We start from the raw sequence: 17529 nt of genomic DNA, 5'->3' as shown, positions 1-17529 counted from the left end.
ATTTTTCTGACGGATATATTCAGTTAAAGTTAACTTCATGTAATTGAATGAACTATCTTACAACAAAGTCGTCCCAGGAAGGCAACTCAGCAATATTGGTAATATAACTTTAAATTTGTCTGCTTTACATTGCGCGATTTGTGCAGTAGATCACAACACCGATCTAACTGAGAAAACCAGAAATGCGCATAAACCATCTTATTAAGGACGAAAAAATGCGCACCCGGATGGGTAAACCTCTGCACGGGCGACATCCCATTGAGGTCAGTCAAGACCATGTCGACAATATAGCGTGGAACTATTGGCTGACATCAGGAAAGATGTTCCCTAAAACAGAAGATTCAGGACTGGCCATTCAGGATCAGGTTATACCAACCAAAAATTACCTGAAATATATCGTCAAAGACCCTCAGGTCCAGAATGACAAATGCCGATATGGATGTTAAGCTCAGGAAACCAACCAACATCTTACCGGGGCTGTCAGGCATTTGCTGCAACTGAATATAAGGAACGGCACGACTCAGTAAGAAAGATCATTCATCAAGAGATAGCTATCAAACTGGGACTTCTTCAAACAAACCATCTTCCATATTATCAATACGTTCCTGAGAGTATACTTGACAATGACAACTACAAGCTATACTGGGACCGCACTGTGCTCACAGAACAAACAGTGGCACATAATAGACCAGATCTCATACTGGTTAATAAACTAAAGAAAAAAACAACATTAATTGATGTGGCGATACCCAACAACAATAATCTTCGTGTTAAACAGAACGAAAAAATCGCCAAGTACAGGGATCTGGAAATTCAAATACGAAGACAGTGGAGAATGGAAAGTACCCAGACAATACCTATTATTCTCTCTACTACTGGAGTCATTCCAAAGAAACTCCTAGAAAACATAAAAAAGCTAGGTCTGAATGAACATCTCTACAAGACTATGCAGAAAGCTGTAGTACTCTCAACGTCCAAAAGTGTACGAAAATTTTTGGGAGATACTCCAACATACCAAGCCACCTAGGGCTCGATAACACGGAAAGAGTCCCACCGGAGCTCAATCCTTTTGATACCGTAAGTATCTGGGATGAGTGAATTTTCCCCTTAGATGGAGTGTGAGCCGTATGACTAAATCTGGGATACTAATACTCAAAAGCAAACTTAATTCCAAGCACATAGTAAAAGCAATAAACACATACGCAATACCACTTTTCACATACTCATTTGGCTTTATAAAATGGTCGAATACGGAAACTGAAGAACTAATTAGACCAAATAGAACCGTGATAACTAAATAGGCATCAACTACCCCAAATCGTACATCCAACGCATGACACTACCACGCACACAAGTTGAGAGAAGAACATCGTGTTTTGAAAATATCATTCACTACTTAAAGATAAAAAACAGCAAAAAACAAAGACAAAAATATATAGAGCAGCAATTAGACCGGTGATAGCATACGTAGCAAAAGTAATATGTCTTACGAAAATGGATATAAAGAAAATAAAAATATAAATAAAAAGTAAAATATAAAGAAAATGATAAGAATAAACAGCCCAATAAAGCCCGAACAAGGAGAATATAGAAGACTAATGAAGCATGAAATAAGAAATAGAAATATAACCGAAGGTTAAGACATAGTGAAATTTATTAATCCACACAGACTGAGATGGTTTGGACACATACAAAGAAGAGAAAAAGACGCACTAATAAGGAAGATAACAAACCTGAAACCAGTAATAAATAGACCAAAAGAAAGACATGTTCGCATGTTTTAAATAAGATTTTTGACGATTGACCATTTTTCATATAAATCCCACTAAAATATTTAATAATACCAGATAATTTAATTTTTAACTATCAACAAAAATCTAATATATGATTGCATGTATAAATTTAATGGTAATACGATATTCACAGATAGCGCCGCTAAGTACCTCTTTGTCGATAAAAATGTTTACATAATAAATATGTGTCATTTTTCAATGATATGTGTGACTTATGTTCTTTCAAATGCGTAACTTTAATATATTCCGATTGACACAGCGGAGCAGTAAAATATTATACATAAAGATGTTGTTAAAGATATCTTTGCTTACTTGGTCTACTAGGTATTTGATAAAATTACTGTCTACACAACTTGGCAACTCAGCCAATGGATATAATGATAGAAAACTGTAATTTATATTAGGGTTTGAAAATATTACAGAGTCATCATGTAGAAATCTACGATTAAGTTAAAAAAATTACCACAGTACTATGCCGCAGTAGAGCCATCTCTAGGATCAGAAACAAATTAATCGAGGGTGAAGATCAACCTTAAAATGTATATTACATATCTGAATTGTCAATATGAAGAAGTCAGATAAAATTAAATTATAAGAAGAATTTTTCACCAAGTGACAGGAAACAAAATTTGTTTAATTTATTAGTGTTTGGTATATTGGTAACCATTTCCGAAGTGGAAATTGAAACGCCAAAAAAAACTTTTTTAAAGCTTATATTCTGGCTTATTCCCAATAAAAATAGTAATTGCGTTAAGATACCATAAGAAAATAACTTCAGAACAATATTAAAAACTCAAGGGTCGTTAGAATCCGATAGATGAGAATTTATGTTAAAATAAAATCTCTTATTTTTCGGTTTGGTACTCACGAGGCTCTGCAGTCGTACGGATATAATAATCGATTCTTTATAAAGACAATGAAACCGATTTTAAGATAATTGAAGAAGCACACTATAATAAGGAAATAAGCACAATGTACAATAAGCTAATGGCTGCAGTAAGACCAGTACATACGAGAGAAAAGAGGCTCTAATCAGTGTTCTAAAAGTTAGTTCTATGGTAGAAAAGAGGATGCCTTGGCCCCTTGAAGGATGTTTAAAACTATTGTCAGAGTCATCTTTATCCAGAATTCCATGTAATATTTACATATTTTATTGAAAAAAATTAATCAAAGATGTTTGGAGTTATTGTGGGTAAAAAACTTGTCCTCATACATAATGTGTTTGTCTCGTTAATGAAATGTTATATTTCGGGCATTAATATTGATAAGATGCGTAGTCACAAATTCTGATTTTGATGATAAAAGTACATTTAATGTCTCCCCCTGTCACCCTGTCATGGTTTTTTTAAAGAAATATTCTAAGGAGTCTATAACACAAGAAGCTTTACTTTGCACACGGTGTTTGTAAAACCCAAGGGAATGGATGAATAGCGAGCTGTTTGTCGACATTATGATACACTTCATCAAGTTTAGCAACAGTTCAATTGAAAACCTTTTCATACTAATCACGAAAGTCACGTAAAATATTACGTTGTTCAACTGGCCATGGATATTGTTTTAATCATACGAACTCTGCCTCCTTATTAACCCCTTGATGTTTCAATTTTCGCTCCCTTTATAGCGTATTCAAATGCCGCTATAGACTCATGGTTACTGAACCATGAGTCTTTTTACTTTTTACACTTAATAAAACGGGAATTTTTCCCCTTAAAAGATATATTTTTTCTGAAACTAACTTCATTGGAAGTTCTGTGACTGATAGACCAAATGAAAATGAAAAGTCGAATCCACAATCAAAGTCAATAGAGATGTCTATTGTGATTTCCAATCAAGTTATATCATCCTTATGAAAGAGACCTGAAAATCAAGCAGTATTCTCACCAAGCACACCTGAAAAATCGATAATGTACAACTGTCATTTTTAAGAGAAAAAGTGGTAAGCTTCAAGGCTGCTTTATTTTTCCTTTAGTACAAGACATTGCTGCAGCAGCGAGGTCAGACGTTGTGTCAAGTTTACCAAAACAAAAAAATTTGGATCAACAAAACAAGCGCCTTGCATCTTATTTCAAATTTGATGTAAAGTACACATTATTAAGATCCGTTAAATCCGTTGGATCCGTTAAATTTTATTGATTTTACTTTTTTTTATTTTAACTGTAAAATTACTATTTTCAATAATAAAAACTACAATTTATGTATTTACTTTAACAAAATATTGAAATAATACCATTTGATTCATCGTATTGTACCATCGTATATACCAATTGTACTTAATGAAACAGATGTAGATGGTTAGAAAAATAATCATAGATTCTGTTTCTTCACTCATAAGAGAATATTTAATTTAGATTATATTGAGCAAAGAATCATATTGATGACTGGTTAACTCAGTTTGTAGACAAATTCAAAAATTTTAATGTCAGAAATAAAAATGTATTTGTATTTTTTGTACTATATTCGTTGTGTTATACATAAAATATGTAACTTACCGTCAAGGTTACAAGCACTTGCATCTGACCGCTGCATGTTCATTGGAGCTATAAGGGTCCACTGGTTAGTTCTATGATCATATTTCTCAGCACTATTTTTGCGACTATGTCCGTCGTATCCACCCATAGCGTAAATTGTATTTTTCAGAACAGAAGTACTAACGTAACATCGTCTAGAATGCATTGGAGCTACTTCTTTCCAGGTTTTAGTAACAGCATTAAAACATCTACATGAATTGAAATAGTCCATACCATCAAATCCTCCGATTACGTATATCTTAAAACCGACAACAGCTGTGCCATGGTAGGCTCTAGAACCTGCTGGATCAACTTCTTCGACTTTGACCCATCGGTCTGCTCGTGTGTCATATGTTTCGATAAAGTTTGTTGGAGATCCACCGCTCCAACCCCCAATTGCGAAGAGGATTTCGTGAGGAACTCTGGGACGAGCTATTTCAGGTGTTATGACTTCTCCATCTCTAGGAGACCAAATTATTAGGAACTGACTACCGCTACTGATATTCGGACTGAAAGTCGAAGCGGTAATCGATATTCTAGCAAAAGCTTACAAAGGTTTGGCTCAAATTAAAACTGAAAATTTGAACCAAACCTTCAAAAAAGTAATACAATGTAACGTATAACTCTTTTTTAATTTCCACGAAATATAGACAAGTTGATATGTTTTACTAAAATTTCAGTTTCTTAATTTTAAACTTATTTGTTAAAAATTACTTGTTTAAAATATCAATATGTAGTTGGTTAAAGTTACACTTTAGAATTACAATTCTGATGAAAAAGCTGACGTTTAAATGAAATATCAAATTGACTATATAGACCAGGGCGAATCTGTTTTGAGGTGTATGTGAGGGGTGGCATTTGGAATTTTACAGAAAAAGTGTGATTACTTTAGTAATAATAATTGACTCATCCTCCCTCTCAAATAGTTAGGAATAATAATAAAAAAAATAGTTAAAAATTACTAAGAATATTGTTTTTTACTACTCTCGTTGCTCTTGGTGCAAAGTCGTAATGAAATAAAATAGCGATAATTGAATTTTCTATAAAATAGAACTGGTTAAAAATGTTTTTATTTATTACTCTTACGATTGTACTTTCCGATTTATTAGATTTTGCATAAAAACTTTGCAAACTTATTTTTTTTTTAAATAAAATTCTTTAAAATCTTACTCAACAAAAATTGTTTGCCAATTTTTTTTTAAATTACTTTACATGCATAAGTTACTTTATAAAATTAAAATCGGATTATTTGGCGGCATCATGGATATTTTAAAATTATAAACAATTTTTAGGCTTATAAACAAATAGAAGATCTCGGTAAATATTAGCTTAAATCAAATTTAGACAACGACGTTGGAAAAGACTCGGCAAAGCGCTTATTTTAAAAGAAAAAAAAGTTGATCGTATTAACCGGGCTAAAAATATTTTTTTAGGGGTGTACCCGAAATAACAGGAGACATTGAAATAAAAAAAAGTCACGATGGTGGAATATTAAAAAATATTTTAGATACTGTAATGTGTAACTCCACTCTTGTCACATTTTCAGGATTGGAAAACCAAACAATCCCTTTCCTAGGATGATAAAGGTCATTATGCAAAATGAACATAAAGCCAAACATATTTTGAAAAACAAAAAGAAACTTTTACAAAACGTCTCTTTAAAAAACGTTTCCATTATTGACGATAAGGCTCCGAATCAAATAGAATGCCTAGAAGAACTTCGAGTGGAACTGGAACAGAGAAAATCGAATGGAGAGGAAAATTTAACCATAAAATATATACAAGGTGTCCTGAAAATTGTAAACTTTCGTCACTAATTTTGATATTTCAGGTTTTCATAATTGGCTCTGTTCCTATACTAATCTAGCTACTTATAATTCCAAATTTAATGAATTTTTATGCACCATTCAAAACCTAAATCCTCAAAATAATTCTTATCACTGAAACATGGTAAACACCAAATTATCTTGACTCTCTTTATAATATTGATAATTATTTCCTTTATAGGTGTGACCGTCGTAATCGACGTAGAGGAGGAACTTGTATCTACTTGTCTTCAGAAATTACTAATAATTTCTCTGTTATATCTCTTGATATTACTGTCCCTAATATGGAACTTCTTGGCTTAAAAATATGCCATAAAAACTCTTTTGTTTTTCACCTAGTATATGTTTATCGGCCTAGTGATTCTAGATTAGCAGATGATTAGTCCCTTATCGCATCACTTGATGAACTGTTTAGTAAAGTACACAAAGTTTAGTTAAGTAAAGTAAATAAGTAAAACAAAGTTCAGCTTTAGACACGTTTTTAGAACAAAAAAATGTTTACGTCTGCTTTACCAACTATGAGAGAACGTTAGACACTATCAAAAATAACAAAATCATAGAACTATTTCGGTCTTTCAGTACTTGACAGCAACAACATCCAGATTATTAAAAAGATGTCTTGGAATCAAATAGCCTACATAAAGTATGGACATAGTGCGTCAAAACATAATCATTATAAAGGAGTTAGACAGTGTTACATTCTTTCGCCACTGCTTGTTCAACCTATACATGGAACAAATATTTCTAGAGGTACATCAAAGATTTACAGATAAAGTTCAATTAATTTATAGAGTAAATACTACAGGCAACCAAACTAAAGATCAACAGAAAGAAAACTAAATTTATGGTGATTAGTAAAAAGAACATTCAAAATATCGACCTGTAAAATTGAAACCAAACATATTGAAAGAGTAGACCGATTCCAATGTCTGGGATATACACAAAACGATAAGTGGAACTTAGAAGCATAGATTAAGATCCGAATTGAAATAAGCAATTGCAAGTTAAGTGTTAGCATCCGATGGTGCACCATGAAATGTTACGTACTCTCTATGATACTTTACAAAGTAGGAGAATGGCCGTTCACAACAGCAACTGTAAGGCCTTAAAAATTTGGTTGTACAGACATACACTGAGAATACAGTGGGTAATCAAATTATTAGAGCCACCTAGTAAAATTCATTTTTTTTTTTACAAAAAGGGTATATAATTTAGCTGCATAATATATTAATGCGTTTGTTTCCATTTTATTATCGTGTAACACTTTATGAAAGTACACTAAATAGTCTGGCAACAGTTTCAACATAGCAGGCGTGGCAATACGTGACTCAGATGCCATTATTTATCAGTGCTCTCCAGCCTAGATTGCTACTCGTGTGCATATTATTTTGTATTGTTGGTGTTTATAGTAACAATAAATAGTTTCCATTACTTCTAGTGATATTTTGACAGTCATATACTATTTTTTGTGAATTTAGCAAACTTTACGTGTTCGTTACACCAGTGATACCAGAACACGATGGGAAAAGCCAAAGACATCTCACCAAAGAAAATAGCGGAAATAAAAACTTTATTATTGAAAAAAACTAACTAAAAAAAAAACTTGAAGAAAATTTGGATTTACCCACGGGGCAAACAAAAATGTGGTCGAAACAAAAATTACAGTACCACGAGATGAAAGAAAAATTTGAAATATTTTCTTAGCAAACAGAAAACCACCTCGAAGGATTTTAACGAAAATGGTGCAGGAGTCTGGCATTCGTATTTCACCAACGACAGCTAATTAGCGAGAAAAGGATCTGGGGTTTTCAACCTGTCACCCTGCTAAAAAGCCGTTAGTCACACCAGCCATGAAGAAAAAAAGGCTTCAATCGGCTTAAGATCATAAGGTTTGGACCATTATGGATTGGAATCAGGTAAATAACATTATTTAACATTGTTTTTCTTGTATGTAGTTTACAGTTTAGTAATTTGTCCAGGATTCCAAAATAATAATAATATTCCAGGTTTGTTTTTCGGGCAAATCTGCAGATCCTCATGGATACTGCTCAATTTATGAGAAGAAGACCTGGAAAGTAATACACAGCGTATTCTATTGTAAGGACGGCAAAGCACCTCCTGAGCATCATGGGGTGGTCTATCATAAACAGTCAAGGAACTGGTAGACTCTACATTGTTAAAGGAACAATGCGGCAGGACCAGTACTTAAGAGTACTGTAAACAAAAATGCTTCCCCAGGTCCAGGAGTGGTTCTCGAATAAAGTTTCACGTTTATGCATGACTCAGCGCCTTGTCACAGGGAAAAACCTCTTACAAAATTCCTTGCTGACAATCAGGTTCTCGACTGGTCTGGAAATTCACCAGATCTGAGTCCAATAGAAAATCTTTGGAAGCTCAAAGAAAGAAATTTCTAAGGAAATTATAGCCACAAAGAGCCAATTTATCGAGCGCTTAATAACAGTATGACACAGGAGTGGAACAATTTAACAAAATGGCCAGAAATGCATGGAAAGTATGCCAAGAGGTGCGAGGCAGTCATTGCTGCAAAATGTGACACTAGCAAATATGAGGCTTAAGACGTAATTTTAAGCCTTTTATGTAATTACTCGTTTCTTTTTGAATATTTGTAAACTTTTATAAGGCTTTAATCACAGTAAAATAGAATTAAGCACAAAAATATGTTTTATAGATCAATTGCATACCATTAAATAAATAAAAAGTAAAACTTTATGGGTTGGTTCTAATAATTTAATCACCCACTGTACGCTTAAACACAACGAGTGTCCAACAGAAAGGTATTGAGATTATTAATAACTGTTAAAAGGAAGAAAGCGTCATATTGAGTCCATATGTTCCGTAATGATAAGTACAGTCTGCTATACCTTATACAGGAACGAAGGATTAAAGGTAGAAGTAGTTTAGACAAAAGAAAAAATCCTGGCTGAGAAACTTAAAGAGATTGGTTCCAAATACCAGAAAAATATACGCAGCACAAAACAAAAACACCTATTGTTTCATGGTGACTAACCTTTACGGTAGTACGACGCCGACGGTAAATAAAGGAGAACAATTAATGATAATTTCCAACCTAAGAGAGAAAACGGAACCCTAAGAAGAAAAAGAAGGAATAGGGTAGGAAGAGCGGAAAAGACCTATTTGCAGATGGATAGAAAAAATATACATGTAAAAGAAATTACTATTGGTATGGCTCAAGAGAGAAATGTATAAAGGTAGTCACCTTGTATATTGAATAAAGTAAATAATGATGAGTGAATTTACTTGACACCGATATATTCCAAATCCAATATATTCAAACTTGAAAGAAAAAATATGTATTTAACTAAATAATTATTACCTATGTGTAATCATTTCCAAATCGTATAAAAACTTCAACGTTTCAATAATCATAGGCCGACTTTCCTCTGAACTTGACACGTAGGGATGTTCCTTCACATGTTCTAAAAAAAATTGGGTATCCAGCAACCCCAACCTTATACATTTCATCAATGAAACAATATGTTTCCTTCTATTTTCAGTATCGTGATCGATCCATCTTAGGATTACATCCCATACAGTTTCTTCACTTTTTACATTTAATTCATCAGAGTTTATAATATCTTGAATCTGATTCAAAGATAGGGATAAAAGTTCATCGCTTTCAACGGCGATCTGTGGAAAATTTTTCATTATATAGTTCCATGTGTTAGTGGCTAGATCTCTACAAAAATGATTTTGAGCGAAACTCAAGGTTCCTATACAATTTTTAGCTGTAAGATTTTCTTCTAAAAATTCGCAGCATATCTCGAGAACTCCTAAAATACTTAAGTAATCCGCTGTTATTAGCACTGAGTATACATTCTCTTCATTAATATCTAATTTTCTTAAATATATGTAAACCAACAGTTTGTGTAGCATTTCTGACGTAATTCCTGATAAATGTACTCTGTGTTTATCTCGATTTTGTAAAGTTGTTGTAAATAAAGCCCTAAAAAAAATATGTATTAAATTCGTATTCAAAATATTAAAAAAAATAGAAAGTGCAAGAATAAAATTCAAAAACAAAAGAAATATCGTTTATGTTATGTGGTTTATCTGTCAGCAGTTTCCCTCTGGATTGGTATCAATGCAGATCGATTGATTTGTTTAGAGCAGCAAGTTCAAAAATAAAAATACCTAGCCATTAGGATTGCTAACCTCCGTAGGGAGACAGCACTCTTAGAAGAAGAAGAAGAAGTTTCCCTTTAAATTGCCGTTAACTTTGTCTGTTATTAATAAAGTTGTTTTGCTGGAACAAAAGTAAAATATTTTGTATGTTATTAGAAAAATAAAGTAAGTAGTATTAAATATTATTTGACTGTATATGTCATACATATAGTATATGTGAAGTATGAATATATAAAATAAAAATAAATAAAACTTAAACTCTAAATTATAAATAGCATTGTTTTGAAAATGTGTCATATTATCCTGTACCTTTGGACATTGTTATGGACCCTACCTTGGGACTGTCCCGAGGTACGGTACTGAAGTTTAATTTGTACTTTTAGATTCCTAGAAGTAAAGAAGGGGAGAGACTAAAAGTCAGGGGTAGTGATATTGAAAGAACAGCGGTTTTGGTGTTGAAAAACAACTGGTCAATCCATCAGACTACTGTGGAATTTAAAGTTTCGAAATACACATTATCAAGGCATCTAGAAATACACAAGGTAGGCAATATAAAAAGAATTGCGCCATTAATCGTGTATTTACTTCTAAAGAAGAAGATATATTGAAAAAATATCGTCAACAAGTTTCACAAGTACACTATGGACTTACAAGGAAAGAATTTCGTATTTTATCAAATGATTTTGCACAGATAAACAAAAAAAGTTCCTAAATTCTAGATAAAAAATGATTTGGCAGGAAAAAATTGGTATTTTGAATTCATGAATAGTTACAAGGATGCTCATTCCCTGCGCTCAACCTCTGCGGGTTTTATCAGATCTGCAATCTTGACAATATTGAATACATCTTCTGCCTCCCTATTGTCTCCTTCTGATTCTGGTAAATTTTACAATATTAAGTTTCTAGTTTGACAGATTTTAATTGATTATAACGAAAATATTGTGCTACTGCAGAAAAATATTTAGAATATATTATAAACTACTGTGATAGACTATCGTCCAAGATGAACGGATCTGTTAAATCCCCGAAGGTCCCGAAGTTAAATCTGGATGAAATACAAAATACCATAATTAACGAGATATAGATAATCATTAAAGATGTTACAAGAAAGAAAAATTTTACTCGATATATTACAAATAATGCAATATTTATATTTAAATACTCACCTAAAATAAGAACTACAAGCACATAAGATTGCTCTGTGTACCGGGACTTCGGATCCATCATCCAGAACTAAAGTAGCATCACAAAGTTGATTGTTTTCTTTTAACTCAAACAGTGCTTGCATAGCCTGGACACTCATACATCTTCCAGAACGGACTTTCATGGAGTCTTCGCAATTGATTTCTGATTCGCCCATTTCATTTTTGTGAGCCAGTTTGAAACACTATTTTCAATTAAGGATTAGACACAAATAATTTAGTTATTTAATAAATGAATATAAACTGAATGAAAATGGAATGAAAAGTCAATTTGAAAGATTGCAATAATGATGACAGCATGAAGTTTATTACTTAGTTACCGTCAAAAACTTGGTGAATATATTCTCTAACCTATACCTTTATAATTATAAAATTAGTGATTAGTATAGTTAAAAGGCATTAGTAAGTACACAGTGGGTAACAAAAAGGCAGATCATAAAATACACCACATATTCTGGAACCAAAATAGCTTGATTGAACCTAATTTATGTATAGGGTAGAGGCACCACTTATGGTTACTACCCTGTCTATGACCAATTTTACTAGGATTAGTAGGATAATAAGTATGGCTTCCATCAACTGATAAGCTTGAAGCTGCTAAAATGTCAAATAATTTCATGGTAACTGGGAACAGTGATAGAAACCTATGCAACTATGCAACTGATCCGTTCATTTCATTGTTGATGTTTAAGTAGTAGTAAGTGTATTGCACGTGCCAAGCTAACTAACAAATTCTCTTAAGAAAGATATCTAAAATCATCGTTTTCAATCCAAAACTATATGATAATTTTCTTGCACTTAAAGTGCTTGTTTTTTATTTTATATTTTTGATTTTTCATTCTAATTATTAGTAAGGGAAACCTGGGGAAGTGTGATTGTGGGGTAAGTGTGACGATACTATATAAAATTTTCTACAATTTAGGGATACCAGCGGCATCTTGTGACTAGAAACTTAAGATTTTCAAACAGCGATCTATGCAAATACACAGTTTGTAGAAAACAAGTTGATATTTGACCGTTGGCGTATGTTAATACGAATTAACTTGATGTTAGTGTGCAGACTTTGTTTACAAATTTTGTGAGAAACGAGTATTAGGTGGTAAGTAAATATTTTATGTTATGCAGGATTGTTTAACAACTATATTACGTTGTATGTATTAAAAAAATTGCCAATTTCAATTTTTAATTGAATTATGACTTAGGTCACACTTACCTCGTTTATATTGCCTACTGGGGTAAATGTGACCACGTGTACTGGGGCAACAGTGAACTTGCAAGACTACCTTTAATTTTTAATTCTAGATTGAACATGGTGAGAAACTATAAACGGAAGTCGGATCGAGCAACCAAATACAGCCAAGATGATTTAAATCACGCAGTGTCATGGATAAAAAGACGGGTTTGTTCGATATACCGTACACATAAATTGTATATTATTACTAAAACAACATTATTCTACCATGTGACCGGTGCTCGAGAAGCTAAAAGCAAATCGCAAGGGAGGGCTAAAGCGATTCCACTCCAAGATGAGACTAGATTGACCCAAAAACTAAAAACTATGGAGCAGTGGGGATTTGGAATATCCAGATTGGAACTACTAGAGATTGATCGCAAATTTGTTACCAAAAATGACATAAAACTTCCATTTAAGGATAACACTCCTGGGGATGAGTGGTTCGGAAGTTTTAATAAAAAAACCCTAAACAGTGGAGTACTCAAAAAACTTACAGATCCTTTCATCATTCAAGAATATTTTGATATTCTCAAAAAAACTTTATTTCAGCTAAAATTAGAGGACCAGCCGCAACTCGTGTGGAATATGGACGTAACATCCATTTCTCACGACCCCAAAAAAAACCAAAGTCGTGGGAGCTAAAGGTAAACCAAGTTCCAGAACTACTTCCCGTCCAGGAAGAGAAAACACCACGGTTCTTTCAGCAGTGTCTGCATCAGGGACGAAGGTACCACCACTAATCGTATTCAAGGGAAAAATATTTGGGATTCCTGTAAATAATTTGGGATTCCCGGGAATAAAAGTTTTCAAACATTAAAAAATTTGTTTTTTCTTGCAATTTTAAATTATTTACACTTGCCCCAAAAATAACACACGCTGTTGTAAGCTAAAGTTCATTGTCACACTTACCCCAAATTGACGGGAAAGTGTGAACCATGGATACTTAAAAAAAATTAACATAATTTCCACATCTGATGTTACGAACGTACTCAAATTTAAGTATATGTAGTAAAGTCCGTAAGTATTCTAGGAAAAAAATATCCAAAATCATGCAAAATATGTCATAAAAATCATCTAACTGAAAAGTAGTTCACACTTCGACGGGCTCACCTTATGACATTTGGAACAATGAAGGAGAACAATGAAGAAGTGGAAACCAAAAAATTACTATTTATCCACTTATGGCCAACCTGCTGGCCACAAGTAGGTAAAAAAATTCACTTTTCACCAGTTTACTTTTCTACTAATGTAGCATTTTTACGTAAATATACCTATTTTATTTTTTTATTGAAAATGACAAACGCACTAACGAATAATGAAAACAGAGTAGAAAAGTTAAACACACCGAAATTCCGTACAAACTCACATTTAAAAGTAAACGTAGCTTTAAATGCAATATTTGAAGGAATGCCCGTGGCCACAACCAGTTGGGAATTTAAAGTTTCGAGAATTACTTTGCGTACTAAAATATCCGGAACGTCTCCAAGAGATTCGTTGCACTGTGGATTCGACTCTCACTTGGAAGGACCTCCTAGTTGAATGGATATTAACTAGTATTAACTAGGAAAATAGGGTTTCCAATTAATAAAGACGGATTATTAAGTTCAGTACAATGTACAATACCTTGTTCGAGATGCAAATATTGAAACTCCTTTTGCCAATGATCGCCCTGGCAGAAAATGTTATTACAGCTTACTTAACAAGCATGTTCCCAACAGAAAGCAGAACACATTCACAATGGTCGAGGTGCAGTAACTGAAGAAAAAATACATAAATGGTTCGACGAGGTTTGTATGAATTTAAGCAATACGAGTGCTACCAGTAGACTAGATAATCCAAAATGATTTATAATATGAATGAAACATGTTTCTGTTTAGCCCCAAAAAGTGGTACTGTAATTGAACTGTGAAGAAAAAATATCTATAATGAATAAACCTCATAAGATAAGGAAAATGTAACAATGGTTTTCACAGCTAATGCAGAAGGAGAATTTGCCCATTCTTTAACAGTTTTTACATATGACCGGATTCCGTCCGCTGTGCGCAAGGCAGCTCTAAAGATTGGGGGTTAGGTTGGGGAAAAATCAAAGAAACTGGATGATTGCAGAATGTTTTTTTGAGTATTTTTAGAACATTTTTGTACTTTTCCTAAAGAGTTGTCAGTTCTTGTCCTTTTAGATGGACATAAATCTTGTCTGGCCTTATATTTAAGTAAATTTTGCAAAGAAAATCAAATAATTTTAATAGCATTGCCCCCTAATGCTACTCATATTCTCCAGCGTTTAGATATCCGGGTTTGCACCTATAAAACAAAAGTGGAAAAATGTTATTCATCTTATGTACATGTGCTTTGTAGATTTAAAAAGCGCTTTTGACAGGGTGAAGCCAAGGAGACTCGCTCAGCCCATTGTTATTCAATATGGTGATGAATCAAATAATTCACAAAGTAAGAAAACTACACGGATACCACATGGAAGCACATAAAATCACGATACTATGCTATGCCGATGATGCAGTACTAATTGCTGATAAGGAAGATGACCTACAAAGATAGCTCCACACCTTTATTATCACAGCAAACAAACTTAATATGAGAATATCAATAGAAAAAGCTAAATGTATAGTGATCAGTAAAGAGCCGCGTAGATACAAACTAGATATAGACGGCAAAATTGTAGAACAAGTTATGAAATTCAATTACCTAGGAGTAGAGATCACTAGTGGTAGGGATATAAGAACAGAGACCACAAGACAAGCATCAAAAGCGGCAAGAGTAGTAAGTGGTTGCTTCCGAGAAACCATATGGAGAATCAAATTCTAAATTCAAAATATTAACAGGTGGATAAAAACAAGAAAAAAAAACTGGAACGAACATGTAAACCGAATGGGACCAGATAGATTAGCGAACATCTAAAAAAACAACAGCCGTATAGCAGAGGACCCGTTGGAAGGCGGCCAAAAAGGTGGAAAGATAATGTACAATCAACAACGACTGAAACAGAATAAGAGGCAGAAACCAAAGATTTATATCTATTTTTTATGACAGGAGCCAGCGATTATAAAATGGTTTAAAGAGCAAGAAACACTGAAGCAAAACTAGTCTATAAAACTTAAAAAGATAAATTAACATTAATAACATAAATATTAAATAAAATATTCTTACTCCTTTGTGCAAAAACTGGTAAAATCCATCCACAAATGAAAATTTCCTACTATATTTATCGAATATCCCAAAATAAGGGCCCACGCCATCCATTTCTTTATTAATTATGGTAAAGAAGGATTTTTGTGGTACAAAGAGCTACACACTAATAATTTCGCCAAAGTTAAACTAATTCTTTACTCTGTAAAACGTTCAATTTGACAGATAAATAAATAAACCAAGACCCTTCAGTGGTGACGTTACGCCGTCATGTACACAAACCAGATCGAATCACTTAGCCCCTATTAGTGTACACTTTTTATATACAGTGGGGTCCTAAAGTAACGGATAAATTCATTTTATATAATATTATGAATACAAATGAAAAATCCTGAAAAAGGTCAATTTTTATATATGAAAATACACTTTCCCAATGACATTATTCAAATATATCTTGAACTCCCTAGGGGTAGTAGTTACCCCTGAAAAATTTTTAAATGAAAAGAGGTAGCATGTGATACAGAGTTTAAAAGGGTTTTTAATGCTCTATTCAGCAATGTAAATATTTTTCTTTTTTTGTACAGGGTAGTCAAGGAAAGAATTATTTTATTTTATTCCATCAAAAAGCCATCGAGTCGAATATCTTTCAGAATTGAGTGGTTGTTTTGTTGTCAAAAAAGTAGAATCGGTTTTTTTATGATATTTACATATTACAAAAAGATTAGACGTATTTAAAATTAGTAGTAGTTCTCTAGACCTCCTCAATAATTTGAAGTGAAAATACGTTTCTTAGGAATTTTCAAACGTTATTGTAAATTATTGTAGAGCTTAACTGAATCCCAGATAATTGAAATATTAATATTGATTGGAGTAAATAATAAAACAAGCGCGCATTCTGAGGTGTAGAGATTATTTAATGAAAAGTATCCTGACGGTCAAATTTCCCACTCTACGGTGAGTAGAATAGAGAAAAAATTCCGAGAATTTGGAATTGTTAAAGATATTCCCAAACCTGACAGATCAAAATTGAGTGATCAATAGAAATCCAATAAAAATAAAACACATTCTGATGTCAATTCCAGAAAACATAATTATCGTCAAACTCAAAAACAATCAAACTCTAATTTAAATTCTAATAAAAACCACACAGAATTCGACGACATGCAATCCTCCTCTGTCAATAACATTCACCCCGAATCTGTCCCAGATCTCTAGATACCACAGGCCATCTTATGTTCTCCGCTAAACCTTGTAATGTTCTATTAGCAACAAGTAAAATAACTATTCAATCATAATCAGGACATATAACAGCCAAGGTACTTCTCGATAATACTAGTCAAAGTAGCTTTATATCAAGGAATCTTTTCGAAAAAATTAGCTATAAAACCCACCAACAACCTCTTTAAATTTCTGAAATTGCCCAGAGCTCAATCATATCTAACATAATGGCAAACCTTACTATTTTCTCGACTAATAATAAAAGCAATAGACTTAACATGTCTTGTTACGTACTCGATAAAATAACTACCCCACTACCACGGACACACATACCCCTAGAATGGCTCGAAATACCACACAACATTTCCTTAGCCGACAATGAGTTCTTCTTAACTTCAAGCATTGACATTTTAATAGTTGCTGACAAATACTACGAACTCATTA

The 17529-nt window shown here is 33.0% G+C and overlaps 1 protein-coding gene across 4 annotated transcripts in view; it reads right to left on the bottom strand.

Moving 5' to 3' along the window:
- The window catches only part of klhl10 (kelch-like protein 10), a 31549-nt gene extending 15431 nt beyond the window's left edge, over positions 1 to 16118 (bottom strand). For 2 of the 4 annotated variants that reach the window (XM_072532752.1, XM_072532753.1), the window contains exons 1-4: positions 15889 to 16117; positions 11457 to 11677; positions 9482 to 10111; positions 4283 to 4761 (exon numbers count right to left, since the gene is read on the bottom strand). In XM_072532752.1, the coding sequence (XP_072388853.1) occupies positions 4283 to 4761; positions 9482 to 10111; positions 11457 to 11677; positions 15889 to 15981 (1423 nt within the window). In that variant the 5' untranslated portion in view covers positions 15982 to 16117. Of the gene's footprint in view, positions 1 to 4282; positions 4810 to 9481; positions 10112 to 11456; positions 11678 to 15888 lie in introns of all 4 variants that reach the window. The other 2 variants (XM_072532749.1, XM_072532750.1) reach the window with 2 other exon arrangements.
- Between the last annotated feature and the right edge of the window lie 1411 nt (positions 16119 to 17529).

This window comes from Diabrotica undecimpunctata, chromosome 5 (assembly GCF_040954645.1).
Source record: "Diabrotica undecimpunctata isolate CICGRU chromosome 5, icDiaUnde3, whole genome shotgun sequence".
Lineage (NCBI taxonomy): Eukaryota > Metazoa > Arthropoda > Insecta > Coleoptera > Chrysomelidae > Diabrotica > Diabrotica undecimpunctata.
Note: the sequence above shows the minus strand (reverse complement) of the source record. Positions and strands in the feature narration are given on the sequence as shown.